Here is a 23632-nt window from a genome sequence, read left to right as displayed (position 1 = left end):
AATAATATAATTTTCATATATAATTTCTTACTTGTATAATATTGCCTTACTGAACTTCGATTGACCTGAAATTCTACCCCAACATACAACAACACATTTGGTATCATCTGGTAAAGTTTTAACTTGATCCAATAGTCGGATTTAGAGTTATGTTCAATATCGTAAAATTAGACAGTAAGAAACATTAAACCCAAAACAATCTCTTTAGTCAATTTGTTTCTTGGACTTGCAATGGACTTGATCAACACCTTAAATGGATTCGTTGATGTCATAAACTAATACATATCATTTACCCATTATTAAAAAGGATTCAACCTCAAATCAACAAAAAAATAGTCATACTAGAAATAAAAGGATCAAGTTCATTAGTACTAAAATAAACCTCCTTATATACAAGTATAATAATCGGCTTGTTAGTATAAAGGCATATTTAACCTCACCTTTTTAGCATAAAAATCTTGTTGTTTCCTCAATTTTTCCATATTGTTTTCATTTTGTTCCCTTACTTTTTTCACTCATTAGGTCTTACCTTTACTCTCGGCTAGACTTAGGATTGTTTTAGAAATGACTGAATGGTTTAGGTTATTGGTCGAATGGTTTTGGGTAGTGTGAGAAGTGTTTTTGGTTATGGCCGATTCTAATTGTCTTCTTTCACCTTATTCCTCACCTTGATTTTCTATACTCGTATCCTTATGTTTCTTTTTTAACTTTATTTTATCATCATATACTTGTTTGGGTGTAAGAGGTACAAGAGTGATGGTTTTACTATCTCTTACAATAGTATACCTCTTTTTCTAACTCCGTCATGTGTTGCCTTCTTATTGAACTATCATAACCCCCCTAACAAGATATGACTTGGACGTATACATCGAAATCACATCATAAAGAATCTCATCAACATAAATCCCAATAAAAAACAACAGAATCAAAACTTGCTTAGTGTAACAACTCTGATTTTATACATCATTTTTCATGATACATTAGGAATTTTCAGTAATTATTATTATTATTATTATTATTGCTGAAATTTTGGTAGAGTCTCCCCTTAACCAATGGCTACTTTTTTACATTCCCGGTTGTCAGATACACCGATGCTATTAGTTTCCAAACTAGAAAACTAATCAATTAAAATCCTGGTCGTCAGACCAACTAACACCATTAATTTCTAAATTAGAAAACTAATCAATTAAAATTTCGATCGTCAGACACACTGACACCATTAATTTCCAAAACCAGGAAACTAATCAATTCAAATTCCGGTTGTCAGACTCGTTAATGCCATTAGTTTCCAAACCAGGAAACTAATCAATTGAAAATCTCGGTCGTCAGACATGTTGACGTTAGTTTCCAAATGAGAAAACTAATAAATATAAATCTCGGTCATCAGGCATACTAACACCATTAGTTTCAAAACTAGGAAGCTAATCAATTGAAATCTTGATCGTCAAGCACGATGACACCATTAGTTTTCAAACTAGGAAACTAATCAATTGAAATCTAGGTCGTTAGGCATGCTGATGCCATTAGTTTCCAAACTAGGAAACAAATCAATTAAATTCTCATTTTTAATTCTTTATATACTTTCAACATAATGGACATATTTGTAATTATGCAAAAATCAAGGATAAAAATATAATAAGTTCAATGAGGTATAAGATGTCTACTAATATACATAAGGTACTCATATCCATTCCAATAATATCATAACCAATTTGATACATAACAATACACACAAGATACTCATATCCATTCAAGCATTATCATAACTAATTAATCCATATCAATGTACGCAAGGTACTTATATCCATTCAAACATTATCATAACTAATTGATCCATACCAATATACGAGAGATACTTATATCTATTTTAGTATTTATAATAACAATACAACAACTAATTCTGAAATTTACCAATAAGTTTACATGAACTAAAAAAACAAGGTGCGATGCACCTATTTGTTCTTCCGCCTGAACGAGTCCTTCCGACCACAAATAAACATGCTCCAGACACCTCTCATGTTTTGGATCAAGAGATTTCATAACTTTACTATAATGTGAATTCTCATAATATTATTGAAATCTCATTCACGTAAGTTCATTACTATAAATTCATTTTCCATCAACTAATCTTCTCATTACACTTTTATCTTCATTTTATTACTCAAGAGCACTATTTTGTATTTTATTTATAAGCAGAGTTCTAGGTCTTGGTTTTGAACGTGGCGTGACTCTTTTGAAAGATAAAACACAAATCTACAACTTTATAGAAAAAAAGGGAAACTCAGTTCTATCCTTAAGGTACCAAAATTCATCCGTTATTATACTTAATGAAATCTATTTAGTAAAGTTGAATTCAACCTTCCTTCAGTTTTTAAGTCATTTCGAGAGTTATATAGTTCTAAATTTATCAAGAACAATTTCATTTGAAAGCTAACATTCATGCCTACGACCTTTATAAAGAATCTAACTCCAATTTATACCTTTTTATGGCTCAATTTAAACCATCATAGTAGCATCTATAATCTGTCCAGTTTTGTGCTGGCTAGACTCTTACTCGATTCTTGGCTCATATTTGTAGTTATACAACTCCAGTTTAAGCAAGATCAGTTTCACTTGAAATGTAAAATCCATACCTATAACATTTGTGCATAAAATTATATACTTTTAAGGTTCAAATCAAACAATCATAATAGCATTCCAAATTCTGTCCAGGTTTACATCGATTTAGACCTTTACTAGGTTTTTAGATCATATCTAGAGTTATACAACTCCAAATCAGGCATGGTCAGATCCATTGGAACCTTAACATATCCAGCTATAACTCTTATGAAGAAACCTTCTTCACAGATTATCATTTTCAAGCCCTAATATTATTGGAGAATTTCATAACAAAATTGTCTAGGTTTTTTTGTCTATTATTCCCTTAAAATGATTTTATTTACACAATATTATAAGTCAAAATCCCAACCTTTCTTAAATCACCTTCATGGATAGCCCTATCATGCCTATTTTCAAGTTCTCCCATTTTAATTTTTTCATGTTCTTCACCTCATTCATATATACACACCCTACAAGTTAGTTGCAAATCTTAAGCATGTCCATACAACAAGGTTCCTTCTCAACCTTACACCAAACTATCCTTCCACTCGTATAAGGAGCACACAATTGTTCAACTTAACCACCACTCCATTTTATACCATAACTTACCCTTTTACATAACTTTAAGTTCTTCACATTATAATTTCTAGCAAAAAATTCTCTCCCCCTACTATTCAGTATTGGCCGGCTATAAGGTCATGAGTTTCTCTTTTATTTTTCTTCATTTTTCTTCCATATTTCCTTAATTTATGCCTTTCATTGTTAACTTGACATATTTATTCAATTCAATTTTCATCATCAAACATTTATACAAACCTTAAGGTCATCAATAATGGTGGTTTTCCACCTCCTTCATCTATTTCTAACAAGAATATAAATGAAATAATGAAGATCATCTTACCAACAAGGTTAAGTTAGTGTTATGGATGTTTGGACAACTTCCTCTTCCTCCTTTTCTTCTTTTTCTTCTTCTCCTTCTTCTTCCTCCCATTAATCTTTGGTTTTTTCTTTTTTCTCTTTCACTCCCAAACCGTAATGTCTCTCTCTGTCTCTCTCTCTCTCTCTCTCTCCATTCTCAGATGTTTAACTCTCTTCTCACTTGCATATACCCTCATAAGAAATTTGAGTTAATTTTTGGGTTCCTAAACACTTATTATTCTTCCTTTTTTTCCTAACAAAACTGTCCCTTTATTCCTTTAACATTAATTTTTTTATCTTTCTACTCACCTAACCACTAACTCCCTCTCAAGACTCTTTCTTGCAGCACATACCCCAATGTTCAAATGGTGGGATAATAGAATTTTGACTCCTTGGTTTAGGAGTGGCCGATTGCATTAATGGGGGCAAGGCATAAAAGTCCTATCTCCTTTGTTTGTTTTTTTTTTTTATGTGCCCCACTAATGAGCTTAAGCCTTGTTTGGTGACACCATAATTTATCTTCCTGTTTTTTATGCACCGACCTAGTACTACCATTTTATCTTTGGGATCTTCCTGAAATTTATCTTTCTAATTGTCCTGAAATTTTAATTCAAGATAAAAACATATGTCAGAAGACCTCTCGTAAAATTTCAACTCGATTCAACAGTGTATTGGGAGATATGCTCAATACCATAAAACTAGATAGTAGGTAATTCTATGCCAAAAATCTGAATTTTTACATACTAGATAATTTACTTAAATCATTGCTGGTCATAGAATAATTTGTTGGAGATTCCTATTTGTAATTATCATAAAAATTTTCCTAAGAGTCCATACCCCATTCCACCCCTTAGCATGGTTATATGCATGTTTATACCGACATTCAACCTTTCTCTTGGAAGGGTCATGCAATAATTTATTTGAAATTCTTCTCCCATTTTATAAATAGTATTACTTAAGATTACAAAATTCCCTCCTTCCAATAATTATCTTACTCGATCAAGAAACTTACATGATTTATTGCTATTTAATATTTCACATATCAATTTATTTTTTCATCTCACCCGACATTTAAATTAATCATTCAGGAATGTTTATTCTAATTCACCAATAATTTTCTCTCTAGTTTATCATTTTTCAATTAATACTTACCCTATTAAGTCTGGATTTATCAAGTTTAGATTGAGGGTTTACAATTTAATGCTGAAATCATTAACATCCTTAGGTTAACTTTCAAGACATCCTGATATTTTATTTAATATTTTTCTTAGCAAGTCTTTTCTATCAAATCTTCACCATGTTTCTCAATTATGATTTACTGGAACTTTACACTTAATCACTTTCATCTCATCACAATCATTCAACCATTACAATCTATAATGTCCATGATGTTTACTAGCAAGATGTTCTCCCACTATCTTGTTCAGTTTACTAACAAGAATAATACTAGCTATATTAACATAATTTTCTCTATCTATAATTAAACTACACACCTTGTTTTGTGCATAACGCGTATGGAAGATGTTCTCCTTTTGATGATCAATATCATCTTTCTTAAACTGAACCTGAAGTATATGCCTTATAACCAAGGCTCACCTCCAGCAGGCTATGCAACCTTCTTATCAGTATAATCCTTCTATGGTGGCATGTCTTCACAATTAGATCTATCATTTTTGGACTCCATGTCTTCATTGTATGTAATAACCATTATTCTCTTATTTGGATACTTTAAAGTGTATTACCCAAGCCCCTGACACCTAAAACATTTAACATCATGAGTATGTTTAGGCTAAGTATCATATTTACCTTTAGAAGCCGTAAAGGCATCTTCCTAGGCATTGGGTAGTTCGACTTTGGTCCTAGTGAAGGGTTTTGGTTGTGCAACCCTCTCTCTTTTGAAATTCAACTTTAATGATGATAAAAAAAAAACCTGAAATGTAAGCCAAGCATACATTCCCCTTCATTTTGATTCATCTCTCCACTTTCGTAGCCAAATGAACTAAGTCTTCTAGCTCCGCACATTGTTATAGCTCATCAACATTAACTATAGTAACTTCTCTATTTTCAACCACATTAGCCATGATCATTGTAATTTCCATCTTTTTATAGTAATCTTCAATATTTTTTGACCCCTGACGTAAACTCTGTGGTTTTTAATAGATCTCCAATTTCCTCACTTAACTCCATGCACTTGGTAGATAAGCCAATTAAATGTTGTTACTCTCTCCATAACTCATTTAGACCTTGCTTCATAGAAAGTGGTTTCCTGAAAATCATTTTCCAAACTTTCATGTGTTTGTTTACAATTAGAAAAGTTAGTTAATGGAAAACACTTTCGAGTTAAAAGAAAATTTGGTTTTGTTTCCAGAAAAGTGTTTTCCTTTTATTTTGGATGGAAAAACATTTTAAAAGTTGCAAAAAATTCAAAAATATCTTGTTATTTATTAATTATATCAAAATATATCTTGAATTTTTTTTTCAATTTCATCATTTTTTAATTTTTTTATCTGTCAGATTTGATCTTTATTCTTTTGACTGCTATTTGTTTTATTTGAAATAATTTATGAAATTAAATTTTTTTTTAATTTCATATCCTTCAACTTTTTTACCTGTTAGATTTGATGCATATTCTTTTAATAAGCTTGAAAAAATAAAATATTAATAAATTATTTTTCAGTTTATATTTCATGATATAGTCAAACACTATAAAATATTTTCTAAGTTATTTTTTATAACCATACTAAACTTCAAAAAAAAAATATTTATTTTCCATTTGGAGTGAGGGGGGCTGATTTCGTTTTCCTTAAATGTTGCAACGTATCTACTACTACTTATAAACAGTGGTTATCTGCGTCTGGGGAAGAAACTTGCACGACTTCGAAATGCCTGATTGTCAGCGACCGCCGAACCAGAACAATTTATGGATTTGATTGATGCCTGAATAATAAAGCCAATTGTGTGTGTAACAAGCTCTTTATTGCATGATTAAATTGGGCCGCAGTCACGTCATTGTTTCCTTTCAAATTGTAGTCATCATAACCATATTCCTTCGGCCTTAATGCTGCAATGGGGAGAAGGTGGTTGTGGTGGGGCTCCAGTTAAAAAGATGTCGTGTTCTTGTTAGCACTCAGTCACCTCGATTCCTTCTTTCAATCCAAACTGGAATTATTGTCACGGATCTTCGATTTTTGTACAGCAAGTGAACTGCAGAGCTGACTCTATGCTTCTTAAAACCATCCAGGGGAAAAAAAGCCACCGGAGCTTAGCTTCAAAAGGGAACGAAACACAAAGTAGAATTCCTGAGTTGCAGATGACCATCAACATTTGCTCATGTCAAGAATGCAAGAAGAGAATGGGCACAGTTTATTTAGCCTTAAGCTCGATCAGGGCTTCGTTACATAAAGCTTGTTTATTGAAGTGTGTTTGGTAGTTGCTGGGCAAGTGTCTTTTGTAGCCCAATCACGTGAAATCGAACACTAATAATTGACATTGATTCGGATGATTATGGGAGCTCACAGACCAAATCAACAAAAGGTAGAAGGAACGCAGGAGGACATCGGTGATCTCTAAACAATTATTGATGAGCCAAATCACGTTTCGTAACTGTAACAATTATAAAATATAATTCATCAATTATATTTTATTAAAATATATTTTAAAAATTAAAAATTAAAAAATAATTAATACATGAAGTGCATTTCTAAACCTAGAAAAATCAAATAAGAACTTGATTGAGTTAATTTCTGTAAACTTAAAGAAAACAGTGAAGTAGAAAATGTATTTTTCTCACTTGAATGTTACAGATACAAGGTTACCTTTTATAGAGTTTGGGTACAGCATAATAATCTTAACAGAAAATCTTATCAACATTTGAAATTCAGCAAAAGACATGGGGTAGATCAGATCAGTTGGTCTTCTTAATCTTCCTCCAGATTTTCCTCTTGTTGATAGCTACAGTTGCTTGATTTGCTGAGCAGTTCCACATTTTCCTCTACACGCCCCTCAATCTGAAACGAAGAGCTCGGACATTCAGATTGGCCAAAGTATTTTGAAACTTGCGTGGAGACACTGGTTTTGTCAGTGAATCAGCAAGTTGATCTTTAGTAGAAATGAACTGAACCGTAAGTTGCTTTCTTTGAACTTGATCATGCACATAATGAAAATCAATTTCGATGTGCTTAGTACGAGCATGAAACATAGGATTAGCAGTCAAGTATGTGGCTCCAATATTATCACACCATAACACCGGTGGGGGGGGGGTTTGGAATTTTTAAGCTAATTTCAGATAAAATTGATTGCAACCATTGGAGTTCTGAGGCAGTGTCTGCAAGAGACTTATATTCAGCTTCTGTGCTACTACGAGCAACTGTAAATTGTTGCTTGCAGCGCCGTGAGATAAGATTGTTGCCCATGAAAACAAAATAAGCACTTATTGACCATCAATCATCACAATCACCTGCCCAATCAGAATCTGAAAAAGCTTGAATTGCAGAGTTAGGAGACCAACTAAGAAATAGTCCCGTTGATATGGTATGTTTAAAATAATGTAGTATTCTTTTTACTGCTTGCCAATGTGGCTCCAACGGGTTATGCATGAACTTGCTTACTTTGTGAATTAAGAATGAAAGATCAGGTCGAGTAAATGCCAAATATTACAGGCTACTAACAACCTGTCTATAGAGAGAAGGATTCGAAAACTTAGCTTCTTCGGTTGCAGATAGGTGACAGGTACTTGACATAGGACTTTACATGGTTTTGCTTCTGCCATGTGAGTACGGTTTAGGAGTTCAGCCACATACTTTCTTTGAGTGAGATACATACCATCAGTTGAGCGCAAGACCTCCACCCCCAAAAAGTAGCTAAGATCACCAAGCTCTTTAACATCAAAATCTGAATGTAAGTCTTGAAGTACGTGATGGATGGCGGTACTAGAATTGCTTGTGATGATAATATCATCAACATAAATAAGAATCACAATCAAAACATCATTCTTGTGCCAAATAAACAAAGAAGGGTCTGCCTTGCTAGCACGAAATCCAATCGCCCGTAGTTTATCTGTTAGACGAGAGAACCAAGCTCCTAGAGCTTGTTTCAAGCCGTAGATTGACTTATGTTGTCTACAAAGATGATTAGGATATTGGGGATGGATATAGCCTTGAGGTTGGGCCATATAAACTTCCTCTTCCAATTCACCGTGTAGAAATGCATTTTGGATATCAATTTGTTTAATTTGCCAGTTATAAGTAACAACCAAGGACAAGACTATTCGAATTATAGCATGCTTGACAACAGGATTGAATGTTTCATTAAAATCAATTCCTTCTTGTTGATGAAAGCCCTCGGCAACTAACCTGGCCTTAAACCTCTCTATGGAACCATTAGCATTTTTTTTAATTTTGTATATCCAGTGGCAACCAATGATATTGGCTTTAGGAGGAGGAGCAACTAATGACCAAGTCCCATTACGTAGAAGAGCATCAAATTCTGCATTCATTGTTGTTCGCCATTGTAGTGACTTGACTGCATCACTATAACATGTTGGTTCTACATCAGAAGAGTGAAGAGAGGTAAGTAATGCTTTAGGTAGAGGATATCGTACAAAAGCATCAGAGTTAGCTCTTGGTTTAAAAATATTGTTTCTTGATCTGGTAATCATGGCATGGGTGTTGGTATTGCCTTACATTACTGTAGGATTTAAGGTGGGTTGAAGAGGTGTCTCTGATAGATTAGAGGAGATGGGCTGGTCAGCAGCAACTATGTCTGGCGAGGAGATAGAAGTAGTATGCATAACAAGTGGTTCTTCGTTTGTTTTTGCAGAGTGAGACACTAAAGGAATAGAATCATTAGTTGCAGATGGTATACTTTGTGTTTGCATATCATTAAATCTGGCAGGTTGTGGTACTGGAATATGGAAAGGTAGGGTAACAAGTGTGGATGAGCTGGATTTTGAGGATAGTATAGAGGAAACATTTTTCTGGTAAGGGAACATATTTTCATCAAATATTACATGACAGGACATATAAACACGACCAGTTGATAAATCAAGGCATTTGTATCCATGATGATTAACAGTTAACACTATAGCCAATGAAAATACAGGATTTGCTGCTAAAATCCAATTTATATTTATTATAGGGTCTAAGATTAGGCCAACATGCACATCCGAAGACACGTAAGAAAGAAAAATCTAGGATCCGGTTATAGAGCATTTCATAAGGTGGCAAATTATTGAGGATGGGTGTTGGAAGACGATTAATTAAAAAGGTTGCAGTTGTAAAGACATCTTCCCAATAAAGGAAAGGAAAATTTGAGTGTGCTCATAAACTAAGGCCTACTTCAACAATTTGTCTATGTCTTCGTTCAATTGAACCGATTTGTTGGTGAGTATGAGGGCATGCAATACAATGAGCTATGTCATTGCTTGAAAATAATTATGAAGTCTACGATATTCACCACCCTAATATGATTGTATGGCCTTTATTTTACTACTAAATTGTTTTTTCACATAACATTGAAATTGAAGAAAAACACACTCAACATTAGATTTGAATTTAATGGGAACTAACCATAAGAATTTAGAATAATTATCTAGAAAACTAACATAATATCGAGCACCGGTAGTTGAGGTTACAGATGCTGGACCCCAGACATTGGTAAAAATTAAGTCTAATGGAGATTTTGAAACATAAGTTGAATTAGTAAAAGGCAAAGCATGACTCTTTGCTAATTGGCAATCGGGACACACAGAGTGCCGTTTTATTTTATCAACTGACAGTTTATTTGAGGACAAAACACGTTGAACAACTTGAGAAGCAGCATGACCAAGGCGACGGTGCCACTGATCAAATGAAATGCGAACACTTGAAAAGGCTTGAGGAGGAACATTTTTGGTTGAGAAATGGTACAACCCATTACTAACATGGCCTCGATGAAGGACTGTCCCCGAGTAATCCTTCACAAGAAAATATTGATCATGAAACTCGAAATAAACATTATTGTTAGTGCATAATTTTTGGACAGAAAGTAAGTTTTTCTGAATTTGAGGGACTAAAAGAACTTGATTCAATACAAAGGAATGAGAGGATGTATGAAGAGAGGAATTGCCAGTTTTAGAGATATGCAAACCTTGATCGTTGCCAACTGAAGTTGATCTGTACCAGTATAGTCATCACTCTTTAGGTTCAGATTGGCCATATCATGAGTGATATGGTGAGTAGCACCTGTGTCTGCATGCCAGTCATTCTCCCAGCCGCCATTGTTTGCTGCAATAAAAGCCTGTTTATTTGGAGGAGAAGAAGAATGTTGATAGGTGAGATCAAAATGATGGTAGCACTTGCGAGCAGAATGGCCATATTTTCCGCAGACTTGACACACAATAGTAGAAGAATTATATATGTCACTTCTATTGTAGGAGAAAGCACCCCTCCACGATAGTTGTTATGATGGCCTCTACCCCGAGAACCACCTCTGCTCCTATTATTGGATGGTGGCGGTTGTCTCTGGGCAATATTTGCTTCAGCAAAGGGTGCGGGAGTAGATAGATGATGACGAGTTAGACAAGATTCTGTAACAATTAGAAGAGAGTATACCTCCTTAAGTGTGACTGGATCATTACGGGCATAGATAGAGGAGACAAAGCTGTAATATTCATGTCCTAACCCAGCAAGAACATATGAAATGATGTCATCACATTTGAGAGGTTGGCCAGCCATAGCAAGTTCATCAGCTAATCTTTCAATCAATAAGAAATATCATTGGCAGATTGACTGCCCTTCTTTGCATTGACAAGTTGAGTTCGAACCTAGATGGTACGAGCCCGAAATTGTGAGGAGAAGTTTGTTTCAAGTGCTTGCCAAACCTGATGAGAGGTGGCATAAGAGACTATTTGAGCTAAAACACCCTCAGTCATGGAAGACATGAGAGTGCTAAGGATTAGACTGTCCTGTCGCAACCATTGAAAATGCGCAGGATTTGGAATTTGGGTGACTACACCTGTATCAAGATGTAGAGTATCAATCATTTGGGGAGAAAAAATGAGTGTACCATCAAGGTAGGTCTTGTCCACGGAAATAATGCAGTAATTGTGTCTTCCAAAGAGGATAATTATCAGGAGTCCACTTGAGTGAAACAATATTAGAGATTGAAATTATTGTGGGGATCAAAGAGGAGGAGTTAAGGATTGTAGTGGACGAGGAAGGAGAGGAAGACATGATGAGACGCTAGTCTTTTTGTAGCTCAGATACCATGTAAACTTAAAGAAAACAGTGAAGTAGAAAATGTATTTTTCTCACTTGAATGTTACAGATGTAAGGCTACTCTTTATAGAGTTTTGGTACAACATAACAATCTTAACAGAAAATCTTATCAACATTTGAAATTCAGCAGAAGACATGGGGTAGATCAGATCAGTTGGTCTTCTTAATCTTCCTCCAAATTTTCCTCTTGTTGATAGCTATAGTTGCTTGATTTGCTGAGCAATTCCATATTTTCCTCTACAATTTCTAAAATTATCTTGAATTAATATATGGATATTATTCAAAGAGTAAATTGATATTTTGATAATTTATAGAGTTTTTTAGATTTTTCTATAAATAGTAAGTTATACCTTTTATTTTATGGTTATTTTTTAGACAGAAAAACTACTTAAGTCACTGAATAGAAATCGAGCATTCTAGACATAAAAATTTCTCTCTCATAAATAGAAATTTAGAAGATTTTTCACTGATGGTTCGTGTGGATTACTGTTGGAGACCAGACAATTGGATGATTTGTCGTATGCGACAACCTGACATTTAAAGAATTATTTAAAATTAAAAAAAATCAAATTATTAAATAATAAATCTCTAAATAATTTTATTTTATGTTAATTTTATTTTATTGTTTCTACTTAAGATATGACTTTGAAAACTCAAGAGAAACGTGTACGCTAATTAATTGCAGGAGTGACATTACATCATGCTTGACGTTAATAAAGTATTCTATACGTGATGTATGCTAACCAATCACATGGCTAGTATGATATCATATTCTTCCTTTTCCATGGAATATTTCGCAGGTGATATGCAATTTGATAGTGTCTGTCACGGCGGAATTGCCAAGAACTTGTTTTCGGAATTTTGCCATTTTGTCAGCAGGATTTTCAATTTTAGCTTTAACAGTCCTCAACTTTGAAGCCTACAGGAAGCTGCGTAGAAGAAACCTTTCCCAAGTTTATCCTGTTGTTCCATAGACTTGCTCTTCCAACATTTACTACCAACATAATCAAGGTAGACTGGTCGAAGTTTCAAAACTTGTGACCTCAAAATATTTGTTGGAAATGGTCAATATTACTTTACCCCCAAATTGACTGCCTCAATGCCAGCATTTTTCCTTGGTGTCATTTATGGAATTTTTGTCTTATCAGAATTAAACTTCTCTCACAATATCACAGACAATAATAGTATAAACACGAGATGATCCATTGTTCTTTTTCTTTCTTTTAAATAACACAGTTTGGTAAAATTCTAAAAAAATGACATCAATTTGAAAAATATTAACATAATTTGAACGCAACATTATTTTTATAAGATTGTTTAGTCATGTTTTAAAATGTATTACTTTTGCATATTAATTAATCTTAACAAAAATCAACGCATAATTTAAGGAAAATTCAATGGCTAAAATATGGAATTTAAGATCTAATTGGCTAAAAGAAAAGGACAGGAAATAAGATGGTGTAGTGGAGAGAGAAACAGGGAAAGAAAAAATAAATAAATAAATAATTGAGGTTTCGTTTTCGACACACCATGTACCATTAGAAAGATTTTAATAAGATAATTTTAGCTATATCGAAAAACCAACAAACAATATCATAATTAACCATAAATTAATCTCTAACATAAACCAAGATCCTTAAATAGTTTCTGGAGTAAATTAATTACTAACATCATAATTATTACAAACGGGAACAAGAACTGATTCTTTCTCTTCATAGTAATTCATCAAGAGATGATCAATACATGGATTAATTAATTTACAAGAAAAACACAGCATTCTTATCTTTCTTCTTAGTTTATTCTATTCTTATATCCATTTGTTTTAGTTTTGTTGTACAATTATAACATTTAACTAATCGAACTAATATAACAAAAAAGAACAAATTCAAGAAAATATTCAAGAAACTACATATACTAGCTCGTTCAACCCTAGCTAGTACTGATGATAACCCTTTCCCTCATGGTCCTGGAGTGTACCAATCCTTCCTCAACCTTCTTACCTTTCGGAAGACGTAGCAACTTGGACCAAAACCCACCTTTCTTCTTCTCGTGACAATCTTTATTCCCTCTTCTCGGAACAAAAGCCAGTGATCTACTCTTGGTGAGAAACATATTCTTGCCATTGAAGAACAACGGGAAAGAACCTTTCCCATGAGTAGGATATTGAAAATGATGCATTGGAGATGAGTATGAAGAAAATGAAGAATATGATGACAAAGAACAAGAGGAGGAGCAATCCATTGTATTAAGAGAGGCAATACGTGAAGTAGTCGCACTAGTCGGAAGTTGAGAAAGCTTTTCACTTAGACAAACGGAACAAACACCTGGTGGTTGCTCGTGTTTTGGGTGTTTCTTGCACTTACGATCACGCTTTGATCGACCCTTTACCTCCTTTGATCTCCATAAGCTAGCCATTTTCGGTTTTGGTATTACTATGTGACTGCCTTGGTATATTTATAAAAGGAAAGGAAGTTGTGTGTTTGTTTCCATGATAGTTCATAGCAGGAGGTTTCTTCGGAATTTCTCTCTTTAAAATTGCTTTTTTGACTGTTTGTGCGAGAAGTTCACACAAGCTGGCTGTGAGAAATTTGATAGGAATGAGTGGCGGTATTCAAGGACGTAGCTCGTTTGGATTTTGACTTATAATTATATTAAACTTAATTTTTAATTTTATTTATGAATTGTAAACATAATTATTTTATTATTATTCTTGTTTTGCGTCCAATATTCAGGTTGTTCTATGTTTTTTTTAAGACGAATCTATAACAAGAACTGAATAGATCATAAAAGTTTTAATATTAGATTTAATTTTTAATAAATTACATGACTATTAAATTCTAGTTATCTTCTCCTCCTCCTCCCCAACAAAGAGATAATTTTTTATTTAACTTAATTTTTATTTTTTTATAAATAGTAAACTTGATTCATTTATTATTGTTGTTATTTGCGTCTAATCAGGTTGGACTAAGTTTATTTTTTATATAAATATTACATATATTTACAGATTGAACTTATTATACTAATTTTCATGAGTTTGTATTTAGAGACGGATCTACAACAAGGACTGAAAGTATCATGACACTCTTAATATTATGTCTAATTTTTAATATATTGCACAATCATTAAATTCTAGTTATCTTCCCCTCCTCTCCAACAAAGAGATAATCTTTTTTTTTTTTTTGCTGCGTTAAAAGATCCAATAGAAAGCTCATTAACAAGAACTTTAGAGCCAAAACATTTATAAATAAAATAAAAATAATTGTTCAATCCACAAACTATCAAATATAAAGAAAAAAAGAGTATAAAATATACGAATTAGATCAGGTTTCAAAAACCTTGATCTGCCACCCAATATGTAATATTTATTTCTTAAGTTTTTAATCTATTATCATTTATAATATCTATATTATTTGACTTTGACAAGTTGAGTCGGACAAGTTGGACCGGGTCAAATAATGAAAATATTGTTGGGTTTCCTGAATATCATTCACACAACGAAAATAATAAAACAAAATTTCAGGAGTCCCTAGGATCCCGTTAAACATATCTAGAGTTGTTTAGGGATTTATTACATGAAGATCTAATCTTCTTTGGCTTTAAATAATTCTTTAAAGGGTGAATTATCACAAACCACAAGCCGTCCAATTATCTGGTCTTCAACGATAATTCATATGAGCTATCAGTGAGAAATCTCCTGATTCTAAGAAAGAGAGAGAGATCATTATGCCTAGAGTGCAAGCTCTCTATTCTATGACTTACATAGTTTTTTTTTTTGTTTAAGACAACCATAAAATAAGAGACATAACTTACTATTTATATAAAAATCTAAAAAACCCTATAAATTGATAAAATATCAATTTACCCTTTGAATAATATTCATATATTAATTCAGGAAAATTTTAGAAATTAATTCAATCAAGTCATTACTTGATTTTTCTAGGTTTAAAAATATAATCCATGTATTAATTATATTCTACTCCTTAATTTCTAAAATATATTTTAATCAAGTTATACTTAATTAAATCATCACAATTTAATTTCCGACTAATGGTTCTTAATGTGTGTGACCCATTAGGTTTCTAATATGTTGGCCTAATATAAATTATAACTCTAATTAAGTAGAATTAAATAAATTAAATAATTTAATTTATTATGAATACAACAATTGATTAATTTATATTTGAAGATCAAGTGCGTCGCTTAGTAATGTGTCATGATCCCCAAATATTAGAAAAGTCATTAGTAATTTGACTTAAACTTTCAGTGAATGGTTTCTCATTGTATTTAATATCATTTCATCAATAATATTTTAATTTAACATTAAAGCATGAAGTATGTTTGCCATTTTAAATCATGTTTGTTCCCTACATAATAGTCATTGATCGTTTGAATAAGATTTGAAACTCTTTTCAAATATCATTCCACCTTAGCTAAGGATTTCCCAGTCAATACTATTTGAGAACATATAAAATATTTTCTCTAAGTCACCTAAGGTGATGAATCCTCTCTCAATCACTCAAGTACCTACCTCGATTAAGATAACATGAAACAGGATCAATGTATAATATTCTCTATATAAGATAACTTAGTGATCTCAAGTCTAAGGATCACTTACACAACCGTCACGTGAGCCTTTCCATAGACATATGTGATCTCTCCATATGAAATTCTCATGCGGATTAGTTTAATGTACATGTCTTATGACAAGTACCTACATATTAGTTCTAAGTATCCCTTATATCTCAGCTTATAAGAACAATCACTTCTTTTCATAAAAGAAATAACATAATATGTATTAGTTTTTACGATTCTAATGAATGTCTAATATTTAAGAGGACATTGACTATAAATATTTTAAAAACAATACTTTGATTAAACAAGAGTCTTATAATTATAACAACTTTATAATTTTCTTTATAAAATATTTTTGTCATAAGAATTTTATCTTTACTATATATTCATTAATTTAATATTATATAAATATTAAAGATAAATTAAATATTTATTAATAATAAATAAGTTTTTATATAAATATAATAATGATAAATGTAACAAACTGATTAGATACAACTCATATTAAACAAATAAATATTACATATACCCGAGGACTTAATTGTAAGGCTGTAATCAAGTGGAAAGCTGTATGGGGTTTGTTGAGTCGGTGGTTGTGATGTGTTTGGATGAGGAAGATGTCTGGATTGGAGGGGGAAAAAAAAGGGAATTCTGTAGAGGCGGCGTGGAAATTAAAATCAAGCTTGCTTGGAGTAGGTCTTTGTAAAAAATGAGGATTTGCGAAAGAAGTCCTTTGCACGAGGGTTTATGCCACCAATAAGGTTTCGCCACGAGCACACCAATTACATGCAAGCCGTGTCAACATATGTTGTTGATGTTGTTGTTAAACTGGTTCAAAGCACAAGATTGCTGGTAAAAAACATAAATAAGTTTGATTTTGCTCGAGAGCAATAAACATAATTTTATCCGAAGGATTGTTTGAAATTATAATAGTGGTTACGGTTTAAAATATTTTTTATTTAAAAATACTTTAAAATGATATTTTTTTATTTTTAAAAATTATTTTTAAAATCAGCACATCAAAACGATCTAAAAATATAAAATAAATAATTTTTAGCAAAAAAAAAAATATGGTTTCAACCGCGTTCCAAAAAAAACATCTATGTTAATACTCAAATAAAAAAAAGAAGATGATGAAGAAGAAGAAGAGAATTTTTACCAAACAATGGTTTCTTTTCTTCGTTTTTTTTTTTTTGGTAAGAAGAAGACAATAGCAGCTAGTAGAGAGGAGTTCATCTTTTAACGAATATCCCTTTGTGAGAACACACCCATCATAACATAGGGTTTATTTTATAAAATGTAACTATATATAATTGTAAATATTTTAAATATAATATTATAAACATATAACTATTTTTTTGGTATTTGAAGAAAATTGAAAATAGTTTTTTTTCCTATGGTATCCTAATTTTATAACACAATTTATATGATTTAAAATGTATGATTATTGTATACTAAAATATAATTTGTATTTGAATGTATTTTCTAGTAATATTATCTAAATTAAAGTATTGTATGCATGCACTAATATATCAAGTTAATATATTTTTATATTGTATATTAATATATCCTAATATATTATTTCCTATATAAATATACTAGTAATTTATTATTTTATAATAACATTATATTTTAAAGTATTTTATTACTATATTATTTGTGTGTGTATAATAAAGTATTGTACCACTTTAGTTTTTAAGTCTTTTATGGAAAGTGTTTTCCAATGTTTTAAACGGGAAAAATATTTTTCTTCATCTAAAGCTTATGTTTTTCTTTGATCAAAATGTGAATTATGTTGATAGATTTTTCACAATATAGTCAAATACTATTTTTTTTTACTTGCGCTATACTGCAGGTTAAATCATTTTTTATAACCTAAAAAAATATAAAAATATCAGGAAGTTAAAAGTTTGATATATAATAGACAAAACACTTTTATAATATTGAGTTGTTGATATACTAGACGACATATTTTTTTTAAAGAAAAATATTGAGATGATGACACACTAAATCAACTTAGGCCAACTATGTTTAACCCGCGAAACCTAGAATCCGGGGCATAAGCCCATGATAATCCCATGAAATCCAAATTGAAACTAGTTAAGAAGCCCAATTCTAATTAACCAAATATTGAAAGCCTAAAATGAAACAAATATTTAATTAAAAAAAGAAAAAAAAATAACTCAAGCTAACATAAATAGATGGCTTGCACTATGTCGCAGCTCGACCTAAATTATTTCAAACATAAAAAAGGATGTCCAAGTGATGCCAATATTTTTAAAGAAAAAAAAATCTAAGACCATTGTCATTGACCTGAATGTATCCATTAAGTCAGGTTAATTAACAAAGAACGATAAATAAAAAGAATCGAGATAAACTGAGTCATTTTTAAAATCAGTCAAAAATCCTATAGAAAGCAAAAAAAAAAAAAACAATAATAACAGAGCTCAATCCCTAAACAAATCAAATGCTGAAATATGAAACTGAAAACATGAACTTACAAAAAAAAAAAAGACAAATGAATTTTTGCTTTGGGCTACGCCACAAGTCATATATTTTTTCCTAACCTTTTAAAAAATGTCAAAAAAAAAGAGAAAGAGATGATGACATATTGGATGATATATTTTTAAAAACAAATAATGAGCAATTAGTTTAATTTAATTCAAAAAAATTCCTTAAAAAGAAGCTAACTCTAACAGAGAAAAACAAATAAAAAAAACTAGGGATAATTAGCTTATTTTTAAAATGAGTGAAAAATCCTATATAAAGCAAAACAAAATAAGGAGTCCAATATCTAATTAAATCAAATGCTAAATGATGGAACTGAAAAACAAGAGTTTAAAAAATAGAAAAACAAATGAACTTAAGCAAATCTTCTAAACCTGAATTATTCTCTCAAATTCACAACCTGTTAAATTTTAGACCTAGGATCAATCAAGAAACTCAATTTAATATTGAAGGAAGGAATTAAAAAAAAATATCAATTTTAAAAAATTAACAAGGTAAAAAAATAGCAATCAAAAGAATGAAGATAAAACATAATATGTAAATATAATAAAAGAGGATGAAGTTGTAAGAAATAATCAATTTCAAAAACTATCTTAATTAAGATAAATAACATTCAAAAGAATGAAAACCAAATCTAAAATAATAATAAAAAATGATGGAAGATGAAATAAATAAAAAAAATTCAATTTCATGAATGAATTCAAATAAAAAAATAACAATTAAAAGAATATAGACCAAATCCTTATGAAAAACAAATTGAAAAGTTGCTATAAAATGTTGCAAGGTTAGGCATGGAAACCAAGGAAGAGAAAAAAGAAGGGAAGAAAAAAGAAGAAAGTCAACCGCTTCTAAACCAGCAGGAATTCAAGTACACACGCCACCCAGGAAGGTAGGCTCTGCCGTGAAGAATTGAAAAACACCAAGGAAGATTGTTTTTCTCTATTGTGAGCCACTGCAAACACCATTCAAAGATGTGACTTATTTACTAGTGAGTTTCATGAACACACCAACAATTTTTTTTAATATTTTTTTTAATTAAATTACCAAACTGCTTAGGAAAAACATGAATATTGCGAGAAAACAAAGTGAAATGACTAATATATCCCTAAAATCAAGCCTATGAATCTTTGGTTGCAGAGATAATAGAGTAATTGCAATATGCATGGTAAATTTTTTTTTTCTTTAGGGGTAACCAGTTCAGTGGTTTTTTTTTTTTTTAAGCAAAGAGTAAAATCTTGATTTTACTATAATCCACATTAAACCATGACATGTATAAAATATTTTTTCCATACCAATTAGGTTTTTATAATAAGAAATTCAGAAAAAATATTTTTTTTAAAAAATAACAATTTTCAACAAACAAGCAAAACAAGAAATTATTCGCACGCAGAAACTTGGCCGTGGAGCCACTGTACTTACAGCCATAATGGTCCATACCCCATCTGTAATACAGGCTTTATGCTTACGGGCCTTAGTTATCTTACTAAGAGTTTCTGATCTTGGCAAATGGCAACCCAGCCACTCCTGCTTTATTAGGTGTACTTGTCTCTAGCTTAAGAGCTACGGTCTCTTTCCGTAACCAAACACCACTTACGCTGCTTGTTTTCGATGATCACTTGAAACGGTTGTAAAGGAAATGAATTTGGTTCTTGGTCTGCAAGTGATGAACTTGTTTCCCATCACTCAATACCTGTATCCTTTAGTTTAGTGACCGAAAGAGGATAGGATAAAGATTCGAATCGATTAACCGTGGTTGATTAACATGCCAGACAAATTAGGAAGCCGACACCCACCAAAAACCTGAAGAAATTCAATTCGAGACTCCCTATCAAAAACACCATGAATGGTCAGCAGGAAAAGGAGTACTATCCATACTTTTAATTACTGTTTTTATCTTGCTTAAGGGCTAGTTTTTTTATAATTGCCTGCTCATTCTAATATCAAAATCACGACACTGTATCTTTACAAGTTCAAACAAAAGTAAATTACTGGTACCATCACAGAATTTCCAGCAATAGACTTTGAATAAGCAACTAACTCATTAGTTCAACAAGAATGAGAAAAAAACACTAACCAGCTAGTCCACCCCTTTCACGTACTCCACAATGGCACCATAACATTACGTCCAGCTTGAGTTGAGATCAACAAATGGGCAGCAAACAATACTGTAAGAGATCAACTATTCATTCTTGCTCTACTTAGCAGATTCAGATGCTTCAGTTGTTTTAACATCCGTCTGACATTGAGACACAAATGGTTTGAGCTGGAAAAAAAAGAGACAAATCCCAGTCAGTGATTATACAGAACCTTATCTCCAAAAAATCCTTCAATCACTAACTTCAGCGACCAAAATCTTACCAGGGGGGAAATTATGCAGTTTTTAGTTGTGGATTTTATGTATTATATGTGAAATATGGCCCTGTTTTTCCTAGTATACATGCTGGCCACAGAACTAGCAGAATGAATACAGATCCTTCTGCTCACGAAGGCAGTGTATCATGTAGTGCTCTCACTCTCAATCTTTTGTTTCCCAGGGAGAGCAGAACCTTGAAAATATCAAGATATTATACAAATGATGGGATTGTAATCTGATTGCCAACTACAAAGTCGATCATCAAAATTTCCACTTTCCATGTTTTTCATTATAATGAAACAACTTCCCCCATCGTGAACCATGGTCACAAAAACAAATACTAGAAAATTCAAAAGCACACCATTACCTACTAAGAAAAACATGTCATATTCCATATCGAAACCAACAGTAAGAATTGACATGACAACGACTATTCTAGTGAACATAAGGGGATTAGTAGGAAACCTATAGTTTTATCTTCCTGTGGTATTAAAGGATTACCACCATATACTGCCAGTCAAGCACTTGCAAAATTTACATCCTAACCAAATTATGACCTGAGAAATTTAAAGAGAGTAACATACTCCCGCAACACCGAAAATTGCCAACTTATCAGCAGAGCCATTTTGATACTTGATGCAAGTTCTTAACATTCATCATCCACAGAAAAAATTATACAACTTCAAACAAATGACAATGGTGAAATAAGATTACCATGAAGTCTGTCAAATCAGGGACTACATAGTTGGGCAGTTTCTCCGGTACAACAACATACCCACCTGCAACGAGGTGGTTGGTTAGGAAACATTAAGTCCTAGATTCATAATTCATACACCAACAGCATTTTCAAAAATCAAGGCAGTTTAAATAAAACAGTCAAATCATATAGCGAAATATACATATCTATATTCTCGTTTAACCATTTGCATGTTTATAAGATAAGCATCATCAATCAACAACTCGAAGAACAGAATTAACAATCTGAATGATATACAATTCCTTAGGCAAAACAAAGTTGAGTTGCGGATGTTGGCGCATTTGACCTCACAAATTACCACCTAAAACCTCTGATTCAGCATCTGGGCGTTAATAATAATAAAATACAGTGTTGGGATTGTAGTTTCCAAATACACAGAGAAGCATTTATCAAATACTTGGTGAGTTGGTTAAATAAAAGATGAAAGTGAAATAGGACCTTTACGAGTGTGAAAACCCGTGGGCTTGCAATTCTTTCCCTTGTAGTAATTACGGGGAGCACGTTTTGACGAAAGAATGTCCAGCGACGACGTCCGCTTCCTCCTCATCGCCCTCCCTATCCCGGTTATCAATCCCAACGGCATTTCCCCCCAAATAAACCGTGAATCAAGCACAGAAAGAGCACCAAACGAATAAATTTGCTGTCCTGACTTTAAAAGAAAATGAAAAGCTGCGATGGAGTAATAAAGAGGGTGGGTGTCCTACTGGGTTGTAGTTGTAGAGGGTTCAGGGGTTTCGTTCCTTGCAGCTTCTTGTTACATAAAGGCTTGAGAGAGACTGGGTTTCTGCCCAAACAAGCAAGCTGGGCTAATTAGGTATGATGAACAGAAATGGGCTGTGTGATTGTCGCCTTGAGGCATTATAAAAAATATTTTATATAGATGGCTCTCGATTGGAAATTTGGAACAAATTGAGTTTGAATAGGAAATTAAGAGTAAACCCTAAAATTCTTAATTGTGGAATTGTCCTTTTATCCCCACAAAATTATTTGATAATATTGTTCCTTCGTTACATTTAAGATGATTGAACTAGTTAAATCAATTGACGGATTTGTAAATCAATAGTGGATCCCGTCAATATGTATACATACATAATGCAAAACATCACAGGTTTTTGCCTAATTTACTTTTAAATATAAAAATCAAGTCCAACACCGCCAAATCCTGACTGTGAAATCTCATTGAGCATGGAGTTCCCCAGGTAAAAACAACACAAATGAAACTATCTAGATAGTGGCGTAGTGGTAAAAACTTGAGATTAAGAGATTTGTTTTCTCTGTGGTCTTAGGTTCAAGCCCTATAGTTGTTTATATGATGGTCACTGAAAGCTTATATGGTCGTTAATTTTAAAGCCCGCGAAATTAATCAAAATACGCGCAAGTTGACCCGAATATACACGTTAAACTAAAAAATTAAAAAACAACACAAATAAACATAGTAGTACCACGTAGCAATGCAGCGGCAAGTTAATTGGTGACCACAACAAGAAGGAGCTCTTGCATCGAGAAAAATATATAGATAAACTTGGTCCCTCCTTTAGGAGGTCGAAAAATCACGATTCAGATAAAGAAGTTTGCTAAATGTCAACGTCTCTGGGTTCAGCATCAACCACCGCACAGAGTCTCATGTCACATCTTCTAGCGTTTCCAATCCAAAATAGGTTATCAAGATTG

General features: G+C 32.3%; 2 protein-coding genes across 5 annotated transcripts; both read right to left on the bottom strand.

Annotated features, from left to right (window-relative positions):
• Nucleotides 1-13404: 13404 nt before the first annotated feature.
• Nucleotides 13405-14363, bottom strand: LOC18099530 (uncharacterized). Its single transcript, XM_006383441.3, has one exon. The coding sequence runs from the start codon at nucleotides 14184-14186 to the stop codon at nucleotides 13701-13703; it is 486 nt and encodes a 161-aa protein (XP_006383503.1). The 5' UTR covers nucleotides 14187-14363; the 3' UTR covers nucleotides 13405-13700.
• A 5788-nt stretch (nucleotides 14364-20151) lies between these two features.
• On the bottom strand, nucleotides 20152-22810 carry LOC7468883 (uncharacterized). 4 transcript variants are annotated; one of them, XR_002981834.2, is made up of 4 exons: nucleotides 22400-22788; nucleotides 21919-21983; nucleotides 20926-21114; nucleotides 20152-20676 (listed from the first exon to the last, which is right to left on the bottom strand). XR_002981834.2 is itself a non-coding variant. In XM_024601152.2 (3 exons), the coding sequence occupies exons 1-3, from the start codon at nucleotides 22542-22544 to the stop codon at nucleotides 21046-21048; spliced, it is 273 nt and encodes a 90-aa protein (XP_024456920.1). In that variant the 5' UTR covers nucleotides 22545-22810; the 3' UTR covers nucleotides 20696-21045. The 4 variants fall into 4 exon arrangements, 2 of the variants coding, with proteins under 2 accessions (XP_024456920.1, XP_002306562.1); XR_002981836.2 differs by having other exon boundaries at nucleotides 20152-20651; XM_024601152.2 differs by lacking the exon at nucleotides 20152-20676 and having other exon boundaries at nucleotides 20696-21114; nucleotides 22406-22810.
• Between the last annotated feature and the right edge of the window lie 822 nt (nucleotides 22811-23632).

The sequence above is a fragment of the Populus trichocarpa genome, chromosome 5 (genome assembly GCF_000002775.5).
Source record: "Populus trichocarpa isolate Nisqually-1 chromosome 5, P.trichocarpa_v4.1, whole genome shotgun sequence".
Lineage (NCBI taxonomy): Eukaryota > Viridiplantae > Streptophyta > Magnoliopsida > Malpighiales > Salicaceae > Populus > Populus trichocarpa.
The sequence above is the reverse complement of the archived record's forward strand: the minus strand, read 5'-3'. Positions and strand labels throughout refer to the sequence as shown.